We start from the raw sequence: 20,114 nt of genomic DNA on the forward strand, positions 1-20,114 counted from the left end.
AACCCACAGGCGAGCCAGCGAAGCCTTGCGCACGCGGCCTTACATCCCACTTGGGCTCCAGCCCCGCCTCCCTCTCCCTCTCCCGGGCCGGCTGGCTCTCTGGGACGGGCCAGCTGGACAAGGCGCCTGCGCACCGAGGTGCTGGTGTGATCTAGCTCACGTAGAGCGGGTCCAGCTTGGAAGCCCGAGTGCGAGTTCCCGCCCCCGCCCTCGCCGTGGAGGGGCGGGGCGGGCTGGCTCGCCGCTGGAGGCTATAAAAGGACCTGCGGGCTCCCTCTATCGCTCAGTCGAGCCGCTGCCAGCTGCAGGGGAGTCTCCTCTAGTTTACGGGCAAAGCGGGGTGTGAGCAAGAGGTGGGGGCGGGCGGACGGCTTCTACCCCACTGCCTACCCAGGTGAGAGGCGCCTCGCTATCAGCGGGCTCCAGGGCCTGGCTTGGAAGCCCGGCGCCACCTCTCCTCTCCGACTCAAGCTGGGCTGGGGGGGGTGTGCAAGTTGGAGGAGGTGGGGGGGGGTCGCCCCTGTTTACCATCTCATGCTCCGCTGTGCACTCCAGCCGCAGCACGCTCCTGGAGCCCGAGCTGCTTCCGTGGGCGCTCCTGAGTCCCTTTCCTTCCTCTCCTTCCCCCTCATGCCCACTTTTCTCCTCTCTCCTCCTTTACTTTTTCCTTCTCTTCTTCCCTCTCTCTCTGCGCAGCTTAAGTGCCGAATCGCCCCCCTCCTTACGGCTTGGTCCTTCCCCCACAGCTCCCCCACCTCCACTTGAGTAGTGGAGCAGCCCGAATTCTTAAGGGACCTGGACCCACCTTCTTGAATTTTCTTTCCGGGCTTGAAATTCATCAGACCCTTCCCCAGAGGCCCCTCTCCTACGTGTGCCCCCTGCCCTCCCCTGGAGTCTCCCCCACTCTGGTGAGGATGGGAGAATGGGAAGGGGGACATAAGGGGAACTGGGCGTGGATTTCTTGGCCTGCCAAGCAGATGGCAGGATCCGATGGAGCGGAGCTGTCTCAAAGTTCCCAATCTCACTTTCCCCCTCTCCGAAAGCCAGAAGCCCTGCCCTAGGTAGGCTCTCTCTGGTCTCTTGACGAGGCATCTGGTCTCTGGAAATACAAGTGCCCAGAAAAGTCCAATCTCGAACTCCTATTGCGCACAGGGCTTGTAATTGGAAAAGCTCCGCTGTAGAGTTTAAGTTCAGGGCCCAAGGTTTCGGGACTTCATGCGCGAAGAGGAAATAGCCACCAGTTGACACAAATTAGCCTGAGGAAATCTTTTTAAATTTCCTTTCCTCCTAGTCATCTTCTCTAGAGTGAAGTCGGTTTGCGTTAAGTTTTTTTGTGAAGAGTTCGGGTAGGAGTTAGTGTTCTGTGGATTTTAAAGATTCCCATCAGTCAAATTCAGCTTTTTGTTAATACCTGGAGTGGATAATGTGGCGAAAATGCTGTTGAAGGAGGGTACATTAGTATTGGATCTTGTAATTCCTCCTTAAAAAAAGTGAATGATTCACTTTTGTGGAATAGGTGGCTGCAGCCATTCATATTTCAAAGAAATCTGGTAACGATGCAATAAAAAAAGCTAAACTTGAGTATATGTAGGCTGGACTTGAGAATATTGTGGTCCTTGCAAGTTTGTACTCTTTCGTAAAGAATGGATTGTGAAATGGAGATTCTACTCTTGGAATTGATGTAAGAAGCTAAAGATCCGTGTGCTTTAACTTAACTGTTTAAGATCCCAGTTTCATGGAGAAGGAATGAGTGGGGGGAAGGGGAAATACGTGGCAGCAACATTCTTTCAACAACCTTTTTTGCTCACTTCACAAGAGAAAATCTCTTATTTCTCTTTTATTTAGATTTTTAGACTGAGAATGTGGAATAGGTGTTATTAAGATAGTTAAAAATACCTCTCACGAGGCAGGAATGGTAGTAGTTAATACTTTTTTGGAGGGATTTGCTAGCTTTAGATTTCTAAATGCAAAATGAGCTTTTTAAAAAACATTAATTTACAATATACTTGGTCATTCAAAAGTATGGAAAGTTTTGAATAAGAGCTTTAAAATTTTTTGTGTCTAGATTAATGCCTCTTATGAACTTTGTTTTTTTAAGGCATGTATTATTTTATTTATTATAAATATTAATTGTAAGATGAATAACATTGGTCAATCTGGAAAGTACAGATTGCATATTCTTGAAAGAATATGATCAGTTTGGGTTTTGCTCCAGCATGTACTTCTGTATGCTTTGTATCCTATAGCTGTTATAAATCACTGAAGTCAAGCGTCTGCTATAGACTTGAGACTGGAAATAGATAACTTGTACAGTCTTTGTCCAGTTGACCTCTTGAATTGAGTTGAACTCTTGAAATACTGAAAACCCACTTAAGTATTAAAAACACAATGTACTTTTTGGTAAGAGGATTATTGCAGTGACTAGTCTGTGTTATAAAAACTAGAAGAAATAAGAATGCTAAATTGGCCCAGATATTTGTAATAGAAAGGATCTTTAAAGTTCATTTTTAAAGATTGAAAGATAAGGATAACCCAGGGACAGCACTATAGGAGAATTAAATTAAATTCATGTTACTTTTTTCCAGTCCTGTGACCTATGGTAGATATGCTTATTCAGCAAGCATTGTTCCAGGCACTGGGGATAAAAAAAAGGGCAAAAAGAGTTCCTATTCTCAGGAACTCACATTCTAATGTCAGAGGTAACTTGCAAACAGCTATTCATATGCAGGGTAGACGGAAGGTAATCTCTTTGGAAAGATAACTAGCATCTAGGGGGTTGGAAAAAGATTCTTGCAGGAGGCTGTGTTTTAGCTAAGACTTAAAGGAGACTAAGGATATAGTAAGGTGGCAGAAGTGAGAGCATTCCAGGCAGGCAGTAAAACCAGTGAAAATGCGCAAAACTTAGAAGGAGATGTATTTTATTAAGTGAGGGATAACTGGGAGAGCAGTGTCATTGGATAAAGTGGACGGAGGGGAGTAAAGTGTGAGAAGACTGGAAAGGTAGGAAGGTACTAAGTTATAAAGGGTTTTAAAAATCCAAACAGGATTTTCTGTTTGATCCTGGAGGTAATAGGGACACAGTGAAGTTTATTGAGGGAGTGAGGTGGAAAGTAAGATGATCATATCTCCTCTTTAGGAAGATTATTTTGGTAGCTGAGTAGAGAATGGACTGGAGTGTAGAGAGTCCTGAGACAGGGATACCAACTTAGTTTTCAAGCATTGATTTCTGTGGAATGAGGCTCATTTTACTAAAAAAAACCCCAAACACCTAACAACAGTTAATTATTCATTGTAATGGAAATATGGTTCTGTTATTAAAACATTGTCTTGGGGGATATAACACTTAGAAAATATTAGAGTATTCTTTTGGAATTTCTGTGCATCACATAATTTTCCCTTCTTGAAAACTGAATTGTGCAGTTGTCCACTCAGTATGGTAGTCTATTTAGATTCTAAACTAGAACTTGATGGATGGTATGAACAGACTTTTAGAAAAGGACGGAATCTCTGAATTGGAAGAGACCAACTAATCCAACCCATATCTGAACAAAAATTCCTTCTATACATTTCCCAGCAAATTGATCATCCAGCCTTTGCTTTAAGACTGCTAGTGAATGTGACCCCAATAAATACAAGTACAGCTTGTTCCCCTTCTGGATGACTCCCATGGTTAGAAAGATAGTCCTTATCTCAAGCTTAAGTTGCCTCTCTGGGACTTCCATCCATTGCTCTTAGTTCTGTCCTCTGACTAACATGATCTCCCCAAGTCTTTGCTTCTTTGGACTGTATAGCCTCATTTCCATTAATGTCCATAGACCTGGTTAGACTTCACTTGAGAATTCCTATTCTGAGCTTTCTGTTTTCCAGGCTAAACATTTTTGGTTCCTTTAAATGGACATTGTTAACATTTTACCTATTCCCTGCCCTGTGAGACTCCTTTATATAAAAATTCAATCCAACAAACATTTGTTAAGCACCTGCTGTGTACCTGGTATTATGCCTTGTCCTAGGGATATAAAGACAAAAATGAAAACTGTTCCTTCCATCCCCTCAGATAACTTTTATTCTTCTTGAGGGAGAAGAAAGAAAATGTTATGATATTGAATGAAATGACAGACAGAAAATGACAAATAAAGGTTCAGTAGAGAAGAATTCTTAAACTTTTGAGGAATTGGGAAGAACCTCTTGTAGGAAAAGACCTTGGAGCTAACTGTAGAACAATTTCTAGGAGTTCCAAAAGGCAGAGGTAGGCAGAGTGATTTCTAGGCAAGGGGGAAAGTCCATGTAGAGACACCAAGGTAGGATGTGGAGTATCATATGTGAGGAATAACACAGGTTAATTTGATTGGAACATAGTGGATGTGATAGGATGATGCTCCATGATGAAGCACACACATGTAATTTGGAAAGATAGTCTGGATCTGGGCTGTAAAAATACCAGAGAAGTTTATAGTATATCCTAGAGTCAGTAGCAAGCTATTGGAGCTTCTTGAGTTGGGAAGTGACTTGTGTTTTAGGAATAGTTGTATGTATTGGAGAGGGAAGAGGCTAAATGCAGGGAAATGAGTGTTGCAGTGGTCCAGGTGAGAAGTGGTAAGGCTTTGAACTACACTGGTGAGAAGGGAATGGATGCCATCTTGTAGTGGTAGAACTGATAAGACTTGACTTGATTGAGTATAATAGATGAGTGAAGAGCTGAGCATGATTCCTAGGTTATGAACTTATGTAAAGAATGGTGGTGTCCTTCACAGAAATGGATGTTAGAGAAGTGAGGGTTTGTGTGTGTGTGTGTATGTATCTGTCTCAGGTGTCATGGAACATAAGCTGAAGTAACCTATAGGATGGGCTGAGATATATAGCAAACCAGTTAATGACTTGGAGCTGAGATGAAAAATGAGGACCAGATAGCTAGTTTTGGGAACTAACTACATAGGAATCCATGAATCCATGGGAGCTGGTGAGATCACCTAAAGAGTATACAGAGAGAAGAGGACTTAGTAGAGTGGTAGGATAGAGGCACTGAAAAGGGGTGAGACATCTATGATGACCCTGTGAAGGAGCCTGAGAAAGATCAAACAGGTAGGAAAAGAACCAGGAGCCAAGGGGGAGAGAGCATCCAGAATGGATGGTCAACAGTATCACATGCTACAGAGAGGTCCCAAAGGATGGCTGGGAAAAGGTTGTTGCATTTATCAGTAAAGAGATCCTTGGCAAACTTGGAGGGAGAGTTTAGTCAAGTGGTGGGGTCCAAAACCAGATTGCAAGAGGTTGAGAAGTTAGTGGGAGATGGGAAGGTAGAGGCAACTAATGTATATACGTTTCTCTAGGAAGGGAGCTAGGACATAGCTTGAGGATATAATAGAGTCAAGTGAAGGTTTTTAAGAATGGGAGAGATCTCGGCATGTTTATAGATTCTAGGGAGAAACTGATGGAATAAGGAGAGATTGAAAATTAGGGAGAGAGAGGGGATGAGTAAAGGGATCAAGTTACAGAGAAAAGAAGAGGATGTAAGTCTAAGTAGGAGAGTTGGCCTTGGCAAAGGAATTTGAGGTGCAAGACAGAATTGGGATCTTGTAATAAATGGCCTCAGTTTTGTTTTGTTTTCAGTAAGGTATCAGTCAAGACCCTCTGCTGAGAAGAATGTATTTAGTTTGAGGAGAGATTTGGAATAGTGAAGGGAGCTAAGGGAATCAGCATTGATTAGGTGCCCACTTTGTGTCAGGCACTGCATGAAGAACTTTTCAAATACTATCTCATTTGCTTCTTACAATAACCCCATGATTAGGTGCTATTATTCTCCTCATTTCATGGATGAGGAAACCAAGGCAGACAGAAACTAAATGACTTGCCTAGGCTCACAGAGTGAGGAAGTGTCTCGGATTGAATTTGAATTTGGATCTTCCAAGTTGGGACCAGTGTTCTGTCTATTTTAATACCCACTTGCCTAGCTGGAATGGAGATTTGGGATTACGAAAACAAATAAAATAAATGGAGAACCACAACAGGAAGGCAGATTAGATGACCAATTTAGCAGACCTAGTCAGCATTCTTGTCTGACTTTTATTAGTGCTATTTAGCAGCAGTCAAGTAGAACCAAGTAATCCAGGGTCAGATTTGGGAAAAGGGAGAACTAAATTGCCTTTCATATTTGTGAATACAGGAAAATTTCATTATCAAATAAGGGATAGAGAAGATCATGCAAGATAAAATGGATGATTTTCATTATATAAAACTAAAAAAGCTTTTGCCCAAACAAAAATAATGCAGCTAAAATTTGAAGATAACTCGTAAAGATCTTTGTACCAAATTTCTCTGATAAAGGTTTCACATTCCAGATTTATAAGGAACTGATTGAATTTTATAAGGCGTAAGTACCATTCCCCACTAGATAAATGCTGAAGATATGAAAGGTATGAACAGTCATTTTTCAAAGGAAGAACTCCAAATTATCAAAAGCCATATGAAAATGCTCTAAAATCACTAATAATCAGAGAAATGTAAACTAAACATGTAAACTGAGGGTCCACTGCATACAAATATAAAGCTGTGAATTTGTCGAACCATTCTGGAAATAAATTTGGAACTCCTCCCCTCCCCCACCAACTGCATGCCTTGTGACCCAGCTATGCCATTCCTAGGCCTGTATCCCCAAAGAGGTCAAAGAAAGAAGAAAAAGATGTGCAAAAAATATTTATAACAATTCTTTCTGAAGAAACCCCAAAGTATAAACTTAGAGAGCGCTTCTCTATTGTGGAATGACTAAACGGATTATAGTGAATGAATATAATGAAATATACTATAAGAAATAAATACTTTTGAGAGGAAATGAACAGAACCAGAAGAACAGTTTATACAATGACAACAACATGGTCAAGAAAAACAATTTTGCAAGACTTCAGGACTTTGATCAGTGCAATGAATGATAAACCATCTTAAGTCCAGAGAAGTAAAGATGAAACACATTGCTCTCCTCTTGCCAGAAAGGTGATAGACTTAAATTGCATAATGATACATAGTTTTTGGACATGAGCAGGGTGGGAATTTGTTTTGCTACAGTACACATTTATTAAAGTTTTATTTCTTGTATGCAGCAGGGACTGTGGGAGGAAGAGATAATATATGTTTGGGAATTTTTTTTTTTTTTTAAAAGAAAGAGTTGAGCTAAACTAGGGTAAGGGGACAAGAATTCAAGGGAGAGGACAGTGTGAGATTGAATTAGTTGGAAAGTGAATCCAGAGCCAGGGATGTTGACATGAGAAAGCCAGGAGGGCTGTAGTGACCAATAGTGCTTGCTTTCTTTGCTGTATGGAAACTCCCTGCAGGGATACCCATCACAACTTGCCTTAAAAGTAAAGAGTTGCCTGAATTTCAGAGAAGTTATGGCTTGTTCATGGTTACATAACCAAGAAGTGTCAGAGGTCAGATTTGAACTCGGTTCTTCTTGGCTCTTAAGTCCAGGACTCTATCCACTCACTATCATACCTCTAAATAAATGGTAGTTTTGATATGACTGGTACTGGGAATGAGATCAGAGATTTGGTTGAATATAGAAAGCTATTTTAGGTTGCTGGAAAATTGTTAGTATCAAGAGGTGAATTCATTGGAACATGTCAGACTGTACAACAGAAAAATTTACACTGCCTTCCCAATGCAGATTGCAACCTGACCTCCTCACTGAACCATGTTCTTTCTAAGAGCTAGCATGCTATCATAGAAAGAAAGAACTGTGGGGTCTTGGTTGTGCTATGTGACCTTGTGTAGCTTACTTAATTTCTCTGATATTATTTTCTTGCAAGATGGGAATACTACTTGGACTACCAACCTGAAAGCCGATTGTGAGGAATAAATAGGTAATGCCTGTAAAATACATTTAAAATTGACCAAGTGCCACACAAATATGAACTAAATTAACTTTTAGTCCCCTGCTCTGTGTTGCCCTTACCTACCCCTCTTTCAGATTCTCCCCAGCCTTGAAGGCCCAGCTCAAGGCTCCTGTCTCTGTCCTTCTCCACCAGCATTGGTGATCCTTATCTTTCTTCATCTTTGCTAATTTGCGTAAAGTAAGGCAAAATTGTACTTTTTAATTTAGCAAACTCTTCATTTCATGTTTGTTGTTTGAAAACAAAGCATATACTACACAGTATGATTTTTTTTCCCTACATTGTTACCCTAAAGTTCTTGTTGGTGGTTATTATTGTCCTGAAACAATATTACTTTTAATTGTTGTCTCATCTTTCTTTATGCATGGATTCTTTTTTCCTGGGTCTACTTTTGTTCCAAAAAAAAAAAAAAATCAGGAATTGCTGGCAGAATTATAATGAATCTTAAAAAAATTGGGGAGTGGGGGTAGATGCCTGGGATTTGAGGTTCTCTGTCCTGTATGGGAAAACCAAATGACATTTTTCCCTAAAACTGTGAAATGTATTAAATTCTACACAGGTTGTGTGAAGATCTTAAACATAAGGTGTGCAGCTGTAGCCCATCCTTACAAAAGGATTGGCATATTTTTCTGTTGTTGTAGTGAATAAATAGAATCTATTTCTTCTTTCTCAAATTTCCCCTCCACTCTACATTTATTTGGAAATCCTACCTGGGTTAGAGGAACCTGACCTTTTTGGTCCTAGTTAAAACAGATTTTAAACACTGAGTACAAACAGCTGTCCGATTTCAAATATGAACCCAAATTCCATATTGAATTCCTTCCTAAATGGGTTAACATCACTTTAATTCTTGTTGTTGAATGAAACTAAATATTTGTTAGACTTTTTAGTCAATTAAGAGGTTGATGTATTTTAAAACAACATTGAAAAAACACATTATTGTGAAATGGAGCTAGGGCAGAGGAGGAGAACAAAACTGGAATGTGTGCAATTAATTTTGCTAAATTGGAATAACTTTTTAGTTATAAGTTTAAAATCAAGGTTCTTCTACAAGGTTGAGGGTGGCAAGGATGGTGGGAAACATTTACCCAGTATTTTTTTGTTTCCTCTTGAGACTTCTTTTATTTAAATAATTTTTGTTGCTATCTTTTGTCTTGATATCACCTCTGTCCCTTTCCCTCTCCCAACCTGTTTGAAAAAAAAAGTTAAAAAAAAGATGACGAGAACCCTCCACCCCACCCCAAACCAACAATACATTAGGGGGAAAATCTGGCAAATATGTGCATGAGACACACATATGATGTCTCATATCTGTGGACTGCCTCTCCTCACACCTCTTTGAGGGAGTTGTTGAGGGGTGAGTGGATGGGGAAGTGTCATCTCATATGTTTTCTTTGAGGCTAAGTTCTTTGTAATTTTGCAACATTCATTTTCAGTTTTTCTTTGCATTTACGTTGTTGCAGTCACTGAAACTTTCAGGGGTAAAGACAGCTTTTGGAGAGCCTTCAAGACATAGCCCATTGGAACTGCTGGGATTCCCAAACCCTACTCTTCTGAGTCTTGACTAATTTGCATTTACACATATTATCTGGTTGGATCTACCTTCTATCTTTATTGCTTTTGCTTCTCTAGCATTTTGGGGTTATAAAGTGCTTTCATGTACATGATTTCATTTGATCTTCATATCAACCCTGTGAGGTGGGTAGTAGAGGTATTCCTCTTTCTATAGATAATGGAACTTGGATTGAAGATGACAGATGATTAGTCCAAGTTAAGAAGAAGCCTAGGTCTGAACCTAGGTCTTCTGACTTTTCCTCTGGTGCTTTTTTTTAGCGATACCAAAGCAATAAGGAAGGGAAATGCCTGATGGTTGGGTGTTTAATTCAATGAGCATTTTATTAAATGACTTTATAGAAAAACAAATATAATAGCAAGCCTGTTTTCAAAAAGTTTGCCATTTAGAGGAGAAGATGTTTGGCCCTTAAAAATCAGGAAAAATGGTCTTCCCTGGTTGTTTTAGAGAAAAAGCTGTTTTTGCCTCAGATGTGTACCTTGTATTTTTGAAGTAAAGTGAAAAAATCAAGATACTTAGATAGGCAAGAAGGCATTACCAGTTCTATTAGTATTAATTCCACATTTGACTTGAAAACATCTGCGGTGTGATCATAGCAACCATAGTAACACACCTTAATGAGCTAAACCAGATAGTTGCTTGAAATGATATTCTTTTGAATTGTTGGAAGCTCTCAGAATTTAAGGCTGAGTATAGAAGTCTGGGACACTTTACAAAGAGGAGGATATAAGGAAGATCAAATTAATAAGAAGCTGTCTAGGGGGTGACTGTTGGTGCCATATTGGATAACAGAGAGGACAACCTAGAAGCTATAGATTATTATTTATCATTAAGATTACAATACATTAAATGGGTTCTTGGTGGAACAAAAAGGTTGGTGTCAGAGTTTACCATACCTCATAACTCTTATCTATTCTGTGTTTGAAGGGATTCCTGTGGGAGACTTCGGTTTTTGTTTTTTTTTTAATTTTTTTTCTTGCAAGAAATTTGTTTTTAAAACAGACCAATATTTACCAAATTCTGTGTTCTAGTAATTCACTGAATCTCTTGTACTACTAATTCAATGAATCCTGATAATTCCAAGTTGTAAATATTTACAGTATAGTAGGACTGTTTCGAAATCCATGCGCAGGCTTTATTGATCCCACCGAACCGGTAGAGCAGGGCTTTCCTGGAATGAGTGTGGCAGTGAAGCTTGTGTTTGTATCAACAGTCTTCTTCCACCTAAACTTGCCTGAGAGGAAGGGAGATACTGTTGCATTTCCCAAGAGTCTTTGCTACTATTTAAAGCCAGTATTTGAACCCTTAATATTCTAATATTTTTAAATTTTTAAAGATTTTTAAATTTTTTAAGATTAGATGTGTTATTAGAAGGAAAAAATTGTTCCTTTATAAACATTATTAAATTAAAAGCAAATAATTAAAGAAGTCCTATTTGAACAAGACCGAGAAAATTCTACACTCCTCAGTCAGTCCAAGACTTGATAGTATTTTTTTGTCATTATTTACTCATTCCAATATTAATGTTTGTTATTTTTAAAATAAGGCATGCTGTTGGGATGTGGCCTGAGAGATGCATCCCTATTTTCCATCTTAATATAAAAGGTTGTTTCTGTTCTGTTTTAATAGATTCAGTGGGGATGTGAAAGAGAAAGTATCTGTGCCACAGCTAGCCAGAACTCCTAAGGATCTTCTGGGGGTATTTGGATCTGAGATTTTATAACAAATTACCTGACGTAAGATCTTTCGTAGAGTGAGACTGAGGACAAATCAAAGTGAAGGATTGGTGGTGCTATTAATAATTTATATAAATCAGTGCTTTAAGCAGGCAGTAGGACAAAGGTGATAGGGTTGGTTGGTCAATAAACAATAACTTAGAATCTTAGAATCTCTTAGGCATTTAGATATTGAAAGAGAACACTTGAAATGAGCTTATTGTAGGTATTTTTTGCAGGCTAAATAATTTAGGATTTCATGTATAGACTGGTGAGGGCAGAAGACATGGAAATCCTGAATAAACTATTGAATTCTAACTGCATCTGTCAGAACTATGGCTAGAGGAGAATTCTTGTCTAAAGGAATAGAGGAGATTAGAGAATAAATAATTTCATTTAAGTGATATCAAAAAGTTTTGCATAAACTTTTTGCAGCTAAGATGAGGGAAACTGCCAGTTTCAAAATCTTTGCAACTGATGTGTATTAATATATCTCTGATAAGGGTCTACAGCTTATATATAAGAAATTAATACAAATATATGACTGAGCTATTCCCCAAAGAATAAATGGTAACACCCACACCCACCCACACACCCACACACACCCACAGCACACACACACACACCACACAATTTTCAACAGAAGAATTACAAACTTTTGACCACAAGTTTGCTCCAAATGTGTGAAATGCAAATAAACGCTCAGATTTCACCTTACATTCAGCAAATTGGCAAAAATGTCAAAAGATAGAAATATTCTGCATGAGAGGGACTGTGGAAAGATAGACTGTTGCTGGAATTGGTCCAACAATTCTGGAAAGCAACTTGGGATTGTACTGAGAAAACCACTTTGCCCATAGCTTTTGACCTAGTGGTGACTTCTCGTCATATGCTTCAGGTAAAAAGGGGAAAGGTCCCATATGCACCCAAATGTTCATAGCAGCGCTTTTTGTTGGAGCAAATGCTTAGAAACAGGGGGGAGTGCCTCTTAGTGACTAAACACATTTTGGTACTTGAATACTATGCCACAAGAAACAACAAATATGAATTCAGAAAAGCTTGGAAACATTTGTGAACTGATACAGAATGAGAGTAGAATCAGGACAATCATAAATACAGCTAAAACATTGTATATGGGAAAAAAACCCCAAAATGAAATGAATATTATGTGGTTAAAGTGACTATATTGAGCCTTGAAGAACTGAGAGAAACCTCCTTTCCTTTATTGGAGGTGGGCACATGATGAATGTAGAAAAATTGTTACTATTGCTAGATATGGTAGTGGGTAGTTAGTTTGGCTGAATTTTTTTGTTTCATGTTTTTCATCTTTTTTATGAGAACAGGCTGCATGGGGGGGTGGAGAGGTGTGGCTGGAGATGTATTGTGAAAGAATGTAATATGAAGGCAAAAGTTATCAATAAAAAAATTTAAGAGCAAAAAGAAAAAAGATAAAAGCAAATAAATTGTATTCTCAGGTCTGGAATATCTAAACTTTCTCCTAAAATGAAAACTTTACTAAATTTTTAAGATTAGATATGTTATTAGAAGGAAAAAATTGTTCCTTTATAAACATTATTAAATTAAAAGCAAATAATTAAAGAAGTCCTATTTGAACAACACCGAGAAAATTCTAGGCTCCTCAGTCAGTCCAAGACTTGCACTTTGGCAGGATCCCAGGAGAGGAAGTCTGTTCATCTGTTATGTTCTAGAAGCTTTTCCCAAAGAGGCTCTGTTGTCACACAGCCAATAGAAGTTTTTATTTCGCTACTCTGTGTTTTTGGAAATGTGCAGTATACACTCGGGTCGAGACTTGAATCTTTTTTGGAATATTTAATTATGATACAAAAGCTTATACATTTAGAGATAGAAAAGACCTTCAGAGTAGCCCAGCATTTTACACATGAGACATCTGAAGCCGAGAGAGGTTTAAGTTACTTGCCAAATGTTACATTAGGCAATAAATGGCAGAATCAGGATTTGAACCTAGGTACCCCGCTCCAATCCAGCATTCTTTTCATTGTGCCATGTGATTTATTTTGCTTGAGAATCATCTTTTTGAATGACGTAGTTTGCATATTTTTCTCTGATTTCATTTTCACAGATGATGTCATTTGTTGTAATAAAGTCCCGATGATTCAGGAGTAAGAATACTGGGGTCTTGTAGCTCTACTCCAAACTCAGGATACGTGACTTTGGCCAAGTCTGTTTCCTCTTCTGCAAAAGGAGAATATGCAAAAAGATAGACTTTCAGATCCAGGACTGTTCCATGATTGTGGATATCTATGCCTTATGAGATCAGAATTGAATGTTTTTGTCTACCACTGTAATATGTGTTTGATCATTATTATTTTAATTTTAAATAGCACAAAAATAACCTTGAGATTTTTGTTCCTGTCATTTAGCTATTTAATACTTTTATATTTATTGATTGTATGACATTATTTTTAATAACTAACAAATGAGTAGATTATATATTTAAGTCTTGTGACTGCTTTAAATGTGTACTAAAAAAATTTAACCTTTCTGGGGCTTTAAAATCCTATCCTAAAGCCCCTTTCTGGGACTTTAAACGTTTAAAATTCTTCTGAGATAAGAGAGAGTTTCTTGGGAGAGTTAGGTAGTTGTAAAAGGGAAAAGGAGTTATTAAGTGCTGTTGGAGAGACAGAAGTCACTCTGTGCCAGAGGTAAGAATAAGAAGCAAGTTTTTTCTCCTGCAGAAAATCTGTGTTTGGAGAGTATCTTTTTGTAATGATTTTTCAAATCTTATTTGTCCTAACCTTTTGGTTAGTTGGGAGCAGGCACAGAAGTCTTTTGTTTGTTCTGTGTTCCAGACAATGCCTTAAGCTTTGGGGAGCAGAGACTCTGTACTTTGACCACTACCAGACCAAATGCATTTTTTCTTAAAAGTTTACAAATAGAATTTCAGAGGCTGGGTGGAATTGAGGGCCAAAAAATACAAGCCATTCATAAAAACGAATCCCTTCTTTGCCAGACCCAACAAATGTCCTTCAAGCTCTCTCCTGAGGGAGTCCATCCCACTTCCAGAAAGCTCTAATTATTAGGAAGTTTTTTCCTTTTTCTCTTTACAACTTTTACCCATTTTTTACTCTTAGTTCTGCCATAAAGGGCCTAAGCAGAACAAGACCAATCCCTTTTTATAGCCCTTTCAGTACTTGAAAGCTGCTGTCCTGCTCTCTTGAAGTCTTCTCTTTTTCCTATTAAATGTCCCCAGTTCTTTCAAGTGATCCCTTTATGGCATGATCTTGGGGCCCTCTACTCTGGCTGCCCTTCTGGACCTTCCTTATTGGTGCTTATGGCTAAAATGCCATGCCTGGGATCAAACACTTCATTCTCTTATTCCCAGGTCTTCTGATGGGGCTAGTACATATTGTAGTTCTTAAAGATGTGATTTCATTGTGCAGAGACTCACTGGAGACCAGATTTAAACTCAGATCTTCCTGACCCTAGACCCAGTGCTCTAGGCACTGTGGAGCTACTTAGCAGTTCTATCTTGGTTCTTCCCCTTTTCCTTCTGTTCCCTTCCGAAAAAATAATTCAGAGCCCTTCCCTCTGACTCCAGCCTATCTTCCCAGACTACTTACATAATCTTCCCCCTCTTGCACTCCGCATTTTATATGACGCTCCGTTTCTCATTCCATCTTTGGAATGCTGACCTCCCCACTTCACCCCTCAGAGCCAGAGGGTCATAGATTTGGAGCTGGAAGGGATCTAAGAGACCCGCAAGCCCAGCCCCCTGGGTTTCAGATGAGGAACCTGAGGATTACAGATACTAAGTAACTTGCTTCCCGACTTGTTTACTATCTTATCTGTTACGAATATCTGCCTCCTTTCAAGAAGCTCATGTGCTCCCTCCTTTCAAGAAGCTCATGTGCTCCCTCCTATAGTACTTCTGATCCCTGAAGTTGTTAGTGTCCTCCACCCCAATATTATTTTGCATTGACTTCTGTGTATACATGTTCTTTCTCTTTGTATCCTGTAAGCTCTTTGAGGGTGGAGTATATATTTTTTTCCTTTGTATCCCAAGTGCCTGACACATAGATACTTAATAAATTCTTGCTAATCGAATTGATATTACTTCATGTATTACCTGTAAATATAATATTTGGTAGCATTGTTTACATTGATCTGTTTGAAAATTGAATCATTATCTGAGACACAACAGTATGTTTTCCATTAAAATGTCTGGTATACAGTGCAGAATTTTTTTCTTTCTCTTTTTCTTTTTGTCTTTTAAAAAAATCCATTCTTTTTTATAATGGATGACTATGGGACTGGCAGGAAGAGTGACGTAGGAGGAAATCATGGTGTAAAAAAAAAAGTTATCAGTCAAAATCTATTTAAAAATATCTAGCGTAATAGAATCTGAATTTGGGATCCTGCCTTGGTCCTTCCATTTGTGTGGTCTTTTGGTCAGTCACATCTCCTCCAAGCCTCCATTTCCCAATTATGTGAAAAGGAGACTGAACTAGATGCTCTCTGAAGTCCCTCCCAGCTCTCATTCTGATGTACTTGATACTTCTGCCTACCTGAGTGGGACACTATTGACTCCTAACATTAGGGTACTCTATATACAGAAAAAGGTAAGGGAAGAAGAAGTGAAGGAACTGGATCCAAGAGGCAAATTGCAAAGTTATAAAGGGCTGGTGATAAACTTGTAGTTTCCTTGAATAGCCAAAATAACAATTCCCGGGGGACTGATTACGAGAGAGCCATGTCAAGAGGACGTTTTTGTTGACAGATGGAAGGAGTTCATCTTAGTTGTAATTTACCAGGCTCTAAGTTCCAAAGCTAGGAGGGACCTCAGGCCACTTAGTCCAAGCCCCTCCTATTCCAGGTAAGGCCCAGGGAGGGTAGGGAGCTTGCCCAAATACACATATAGAGGAGGGAAGAGACTTTGAACCAAGGTCCTCTGACTCCAAAGCTAGTGCTCTACCCAGCCGACCTTGCTTGGAAAGATCACGGAAAGTAGATGAAGATTCACACTCAGGTCTTCCTGATTCTGAGTCTGTTGCTTACTCTGCTTCACCATCCAGCTGCCTAGAATGGCATGAGCAACAGGCTAGGACAGACCAACCTCTGCCTTATTTTGGGCAGTGCTTGTGACCAGGGTATTGGACTTGAGTCAGGAAAGCTTCTTCAGACACGTCCGAGCTGGAAGAATCTGGACAAATAGCTTGACTGTGCTCCGCTTCAGTTTTCTCCTCTGTAAAAAGGGGCAATGATGATGAGGATGATAATTCCCATCTCCCATAGTTTTTGTGGTGGTTAAAATGACAATGTATGTAGAGCCCTTAGCAAACATTGAAGGCTATATAAATAGTACATATTATTTATGATGGGGAACACCATAGATAAATGATAGATACTATTTATGATGGAGAACACGACAGATAAAATTTACATAGATTTTATTATAGCATTGGGCTATTACAGAAAAGATGGTGAGATGCAGGCTAGAAGATAACACAAATAGATGTATTTAGAATTAGTGGGATGGCTAAACCCAAAAAGTAGTTATTAGTGGTTTGATGTCATCTTGAAAGGCCTGTAGTAGAGTGTCCCAAGGATCTGTGCTTGGCCCTGTGTTCCTGGCCTGGAAGCCAGGAAGATTCAGTTCAGGCCCAAACAGTATATGTTTGGCACGTATATTGGCTGTGTGACTCTGGGCGTATCACTTGATCTCTGAGCGCTTTAGGAAACTCATACTGTAAGTTGCAGAGAAGGTAGCTGCCCGCATTGGTAGAGCTGCCTCACACAGGAGTACCAATGTAAATAGGCCTAGTGCCTGTCCCTATCATTGGCTTGAATAAAAAAGATGTATTCATCAAATGGGTATGACACAAACCTGAATGGGCATTGTAGCTAACCGAGTAGAAGACAATCAGAATGAGAATATAAGATCTTTCAGGGCAGGGCCTGGGTCTCACTTTTGCGTTTGTACCTTCAGTGAACATACTAGGTGCTTAATCAGTTGTGGATTCTTGAGAGATCATTTCATTGGGCCACATATAATAAGATATTTCAAGTGGATGATAACAGCTGACATGTTTATAGCTCTCCAAAGTTCACAGAGTGCTTTACTTAAATTGCAGATTATCATGCATGAGCCTTACAGCAATCAGTACAGTGAGGTACATGCTGTTCACCCTATTTTATGTATCAGCGAATTAAGGCTTAGAGAGGTCATTTGCCCAAACTTTATGTAGTTAGTAAGGGCTTGAAGCTAGATTCAAATTCATGCGTTCTCAACTCTAATTGCAGGGTTATGACCACTATTCTACATTTGCACTTGGGCTTACAACCCTTCCCCCCAAAAAAACCCAACCCCAAAAACATCTTCTTACGTGCAAGTATGGTGCTTGGCACTTGTTAGGCACCTGGTAAGTGCTTGCTGATTGACTGGATTTGAGGGGAGGTATGGCTGGATGTGACTTTAGAAAGATTGGTAGGTTTTAATATGTTGGGAGTATGGCATGTAAGCCAAGGAAAATAACAATCTAAAAGAGGTACATTATTGAACAATGAAGTGACAGCCCTACTGTGCTCAACCCTGGAAAGACCAGTCTGGAAGACTGTTAGTTCTGGATGCTCAATTTTTCTAAAGACGTTGAACTAGACAATGTCTAGAAGAGGGCAGCCCGAATGGTGCAGGGCCTCAAATTCATGCCTCATGAGGATCATTTGAAGGAGCTTGAGGATGGGGATGTCTGAACTTGCCTGTAGGCGGAGGTGACAGAACTGCTGTCTTTGGGTATCTGAAGGACAGTCATGTGGCCCCGAAAAGACGATTAGGAGGGCTGGGTGGGGTCAAAGAGGTGATTTTGGGCTTGATATAAGAAAATTTTCTTAAGACAGTTATTTAGAAGTTGAATGGATTACCTTAGGAGGTGTTGGGTTCTCCTTTAAGGACAGGTTAGATGAAAGAAGCAGAGTAATAAGCATTTATTAAGTACCTGCTCTGTGCCAGGAACTGTGCTAAGTACTTTATGAATGTTTTATTTGAATCTCACAACTCTGAGAGGTGAATTCTGTTATTATCATCTCCATTTTACAGTTGAAGAAACTGAGGCAGGTGACGATGAGGTGACGTGCCTAGGGTCATAGACCTAGGAATTGTGTAATGCCGGATCTGAACTCAGGTCTTTCTGATTCCAGACCCAGTGCTCTATCCACTGCACTTATCCCTTGTGAGTTATGTTGTCGAAGTCATTATTTTTCAAGTCTAGATGAGTCTAGATCATCACTAAGGTTCCTTCCAACTCTTGATTCCAGCTCTGATTTTGTTCAAAATAATTGGCACTGCTATTCATTTAAGTTGTTGTTAGAAGGAAAAGATGTTTGAATATTTGGTTCTATGTGCATAGAAATTATCCCTTAAAGGAATGTAAAATGCCTATCAAAACATCCTCGCTGAGAAACAAGTTGGAACTGGTTTCTGTCACTCACTCTGCTAAGAAATTCACATCTAATATGTAACGGCAACATTTAGGGATTTAATTCACTAAAAAACCGTAGCAAAACCCCCGAATTCTTCAGAAAGTTAAAACACCAATTGTTGATATGTCCTTTTTTAGGTCTTATGACAGTCTATAAAATTACACCTTCCAGGATGTTGCGGTGCATGTTAATTGTAGGACTCCTGCTTCACCGTGCTTTGGCCCATACTGATTTCTTCACTTCAATTGGTAAGAACTGGTTCTATATTTATGTAAATAAGTTCACTCAGTGTTTATGTTGCTTATTGCTTCATCCTCTCAACCTCCTCTACCTTCACAGTACTAACTTGGTTCTTTCCTTTCCATCCTAAAAGTCCCTTCTAATATTAAAAATAAAATAAAAAAATTCAAGGTGACTAAATGAGCTGTATATTGCTACTGTTTTACATGAAACCTTGTCTTAATTGACTGTTATAACTGCATAACCCTGTAACTGAAACTTTGACATTTTTCTGTGGCCCTCTTAATCATTTTTTTAAAAAAGTAATCCCTTTCGAAATGCAGTTTTATTTTTTTTCTGAACTAAATAAATACCAGCAAGCATAAACATTTCCATATACAAAGAAAAATAGGAAAAGAGGATTGTTCAGGAAACCACGAATCCCCCATAGGTGTATAGCTTGGTTTTTGTTTTTGTTTTTAAATCATATAATACATCAATCACATTAGTTCCAAAGCAGCTTTGTTTGTCTCTTTAACTCTGGATCTCTTGTTCTGTGCATTTGCTTATTCTTTTTTTTTTGCAGCACTGTTATTCCCCCTTTTCCACCCTCACCCCCAACCAAAAAAGAAAAAAAATCTCTTTCTTCGATTTATTAAGGGTCTACCATGTGCCAGGCATTGTGCTAAGTACTCTGCAAATATTATCTAATTTATAACCAGTAAGCAGAGTCAACCATATATCAGTGATCCCCTAATCATAACAATTAACTTGAAAAATAATAGAGAGTTTACTGCATGGTTTAATGAGAAGACCAGAGGTCAAATTTCACCTTAGATCCTTCTTGGTTTTGTGTCCATGGTTAAATTAGCCAACCTCTCCAAGCCGCAGTGTCCTTACGTGTAAAGACAGGAGTAATGCCTGAAGTGTTATCTAATACAGTTGTTGTGAAGAAAATGCTCTGCAAATCTCAGAATGCTTTACAAATGTTTATTTGTCATCATCCAATTTGACCATTTGTTGAGCAGGTCTCAGTTGTGAAGTGCCATAAGTGTATTCTTTTTTGAATTAAAAAATTAAAACCTAGATTAGTATTTTTTTTTTTAATTTGGAGTTTGGTTTCTGGGCAATGAAATATGTGCATGTGGTTTTTTTTCTTTAAAATTTCCAGCTGAAAAGACAATTTGCTAACCCAAATGAAGCTTGGAAAATTGAGTAGCTTAAAAATTAGAAGTTGAACACATGCTCAAGGAAATTTTTGGCTGCATC

General features: G+C 39.1%; 1 protein-coding gene across 4 annotated transcripts in view; it reads left to right on the plus strand.

Moving 5' to 3' along the window:
* The first annotated feature begins 272 nt into the window (after nt 1–272).
* The window catches only part of P4HA1 (prolyl 4-hydroxylase subunit alpha 1), a 65,606-nt gene continuing 45,764 nt past the window's right edge, over nt 273–20,114 (plus strand). For 2 of the 4 annotated variants that reach the window (XM_072628217.1, XM_072628218.1), the window contains exons 1-2: nt 288–394; nt 18,764–18,874. In XM_072628217.1, the coding sequence (XP_072484318.1) occupies nt 18,769–18,874 (106 nt within the window). In that variant the 5' untranslated portion in view covers nt 288–394; nt 18,764–18,768. Of the gene's footprint in view, nt 395–18,763; nt 18,875–20,114 lie in introns of all 4 variants that reach the window. The other 2 variants (XM_072628220.1, XM_072628219.1) reach the window with 2 other exon arrangements.

This window comes from Notamacropus eugenii, chromosome 1 (assembly GCF_028372415.1).
Source record: "Notamacropus eugenii isolate mMacEug1 chromosome 1, mMacEug1.pri_v2, whole genome shotgun sequence".
Classification (NCBI taxonomy): domain Eukaryota; kingdom Metazoa; phylum Chordata; class Mammalia; order Diprotodontia; family Macropodidae; genus Notamacropus; species Notamacropus eugenii.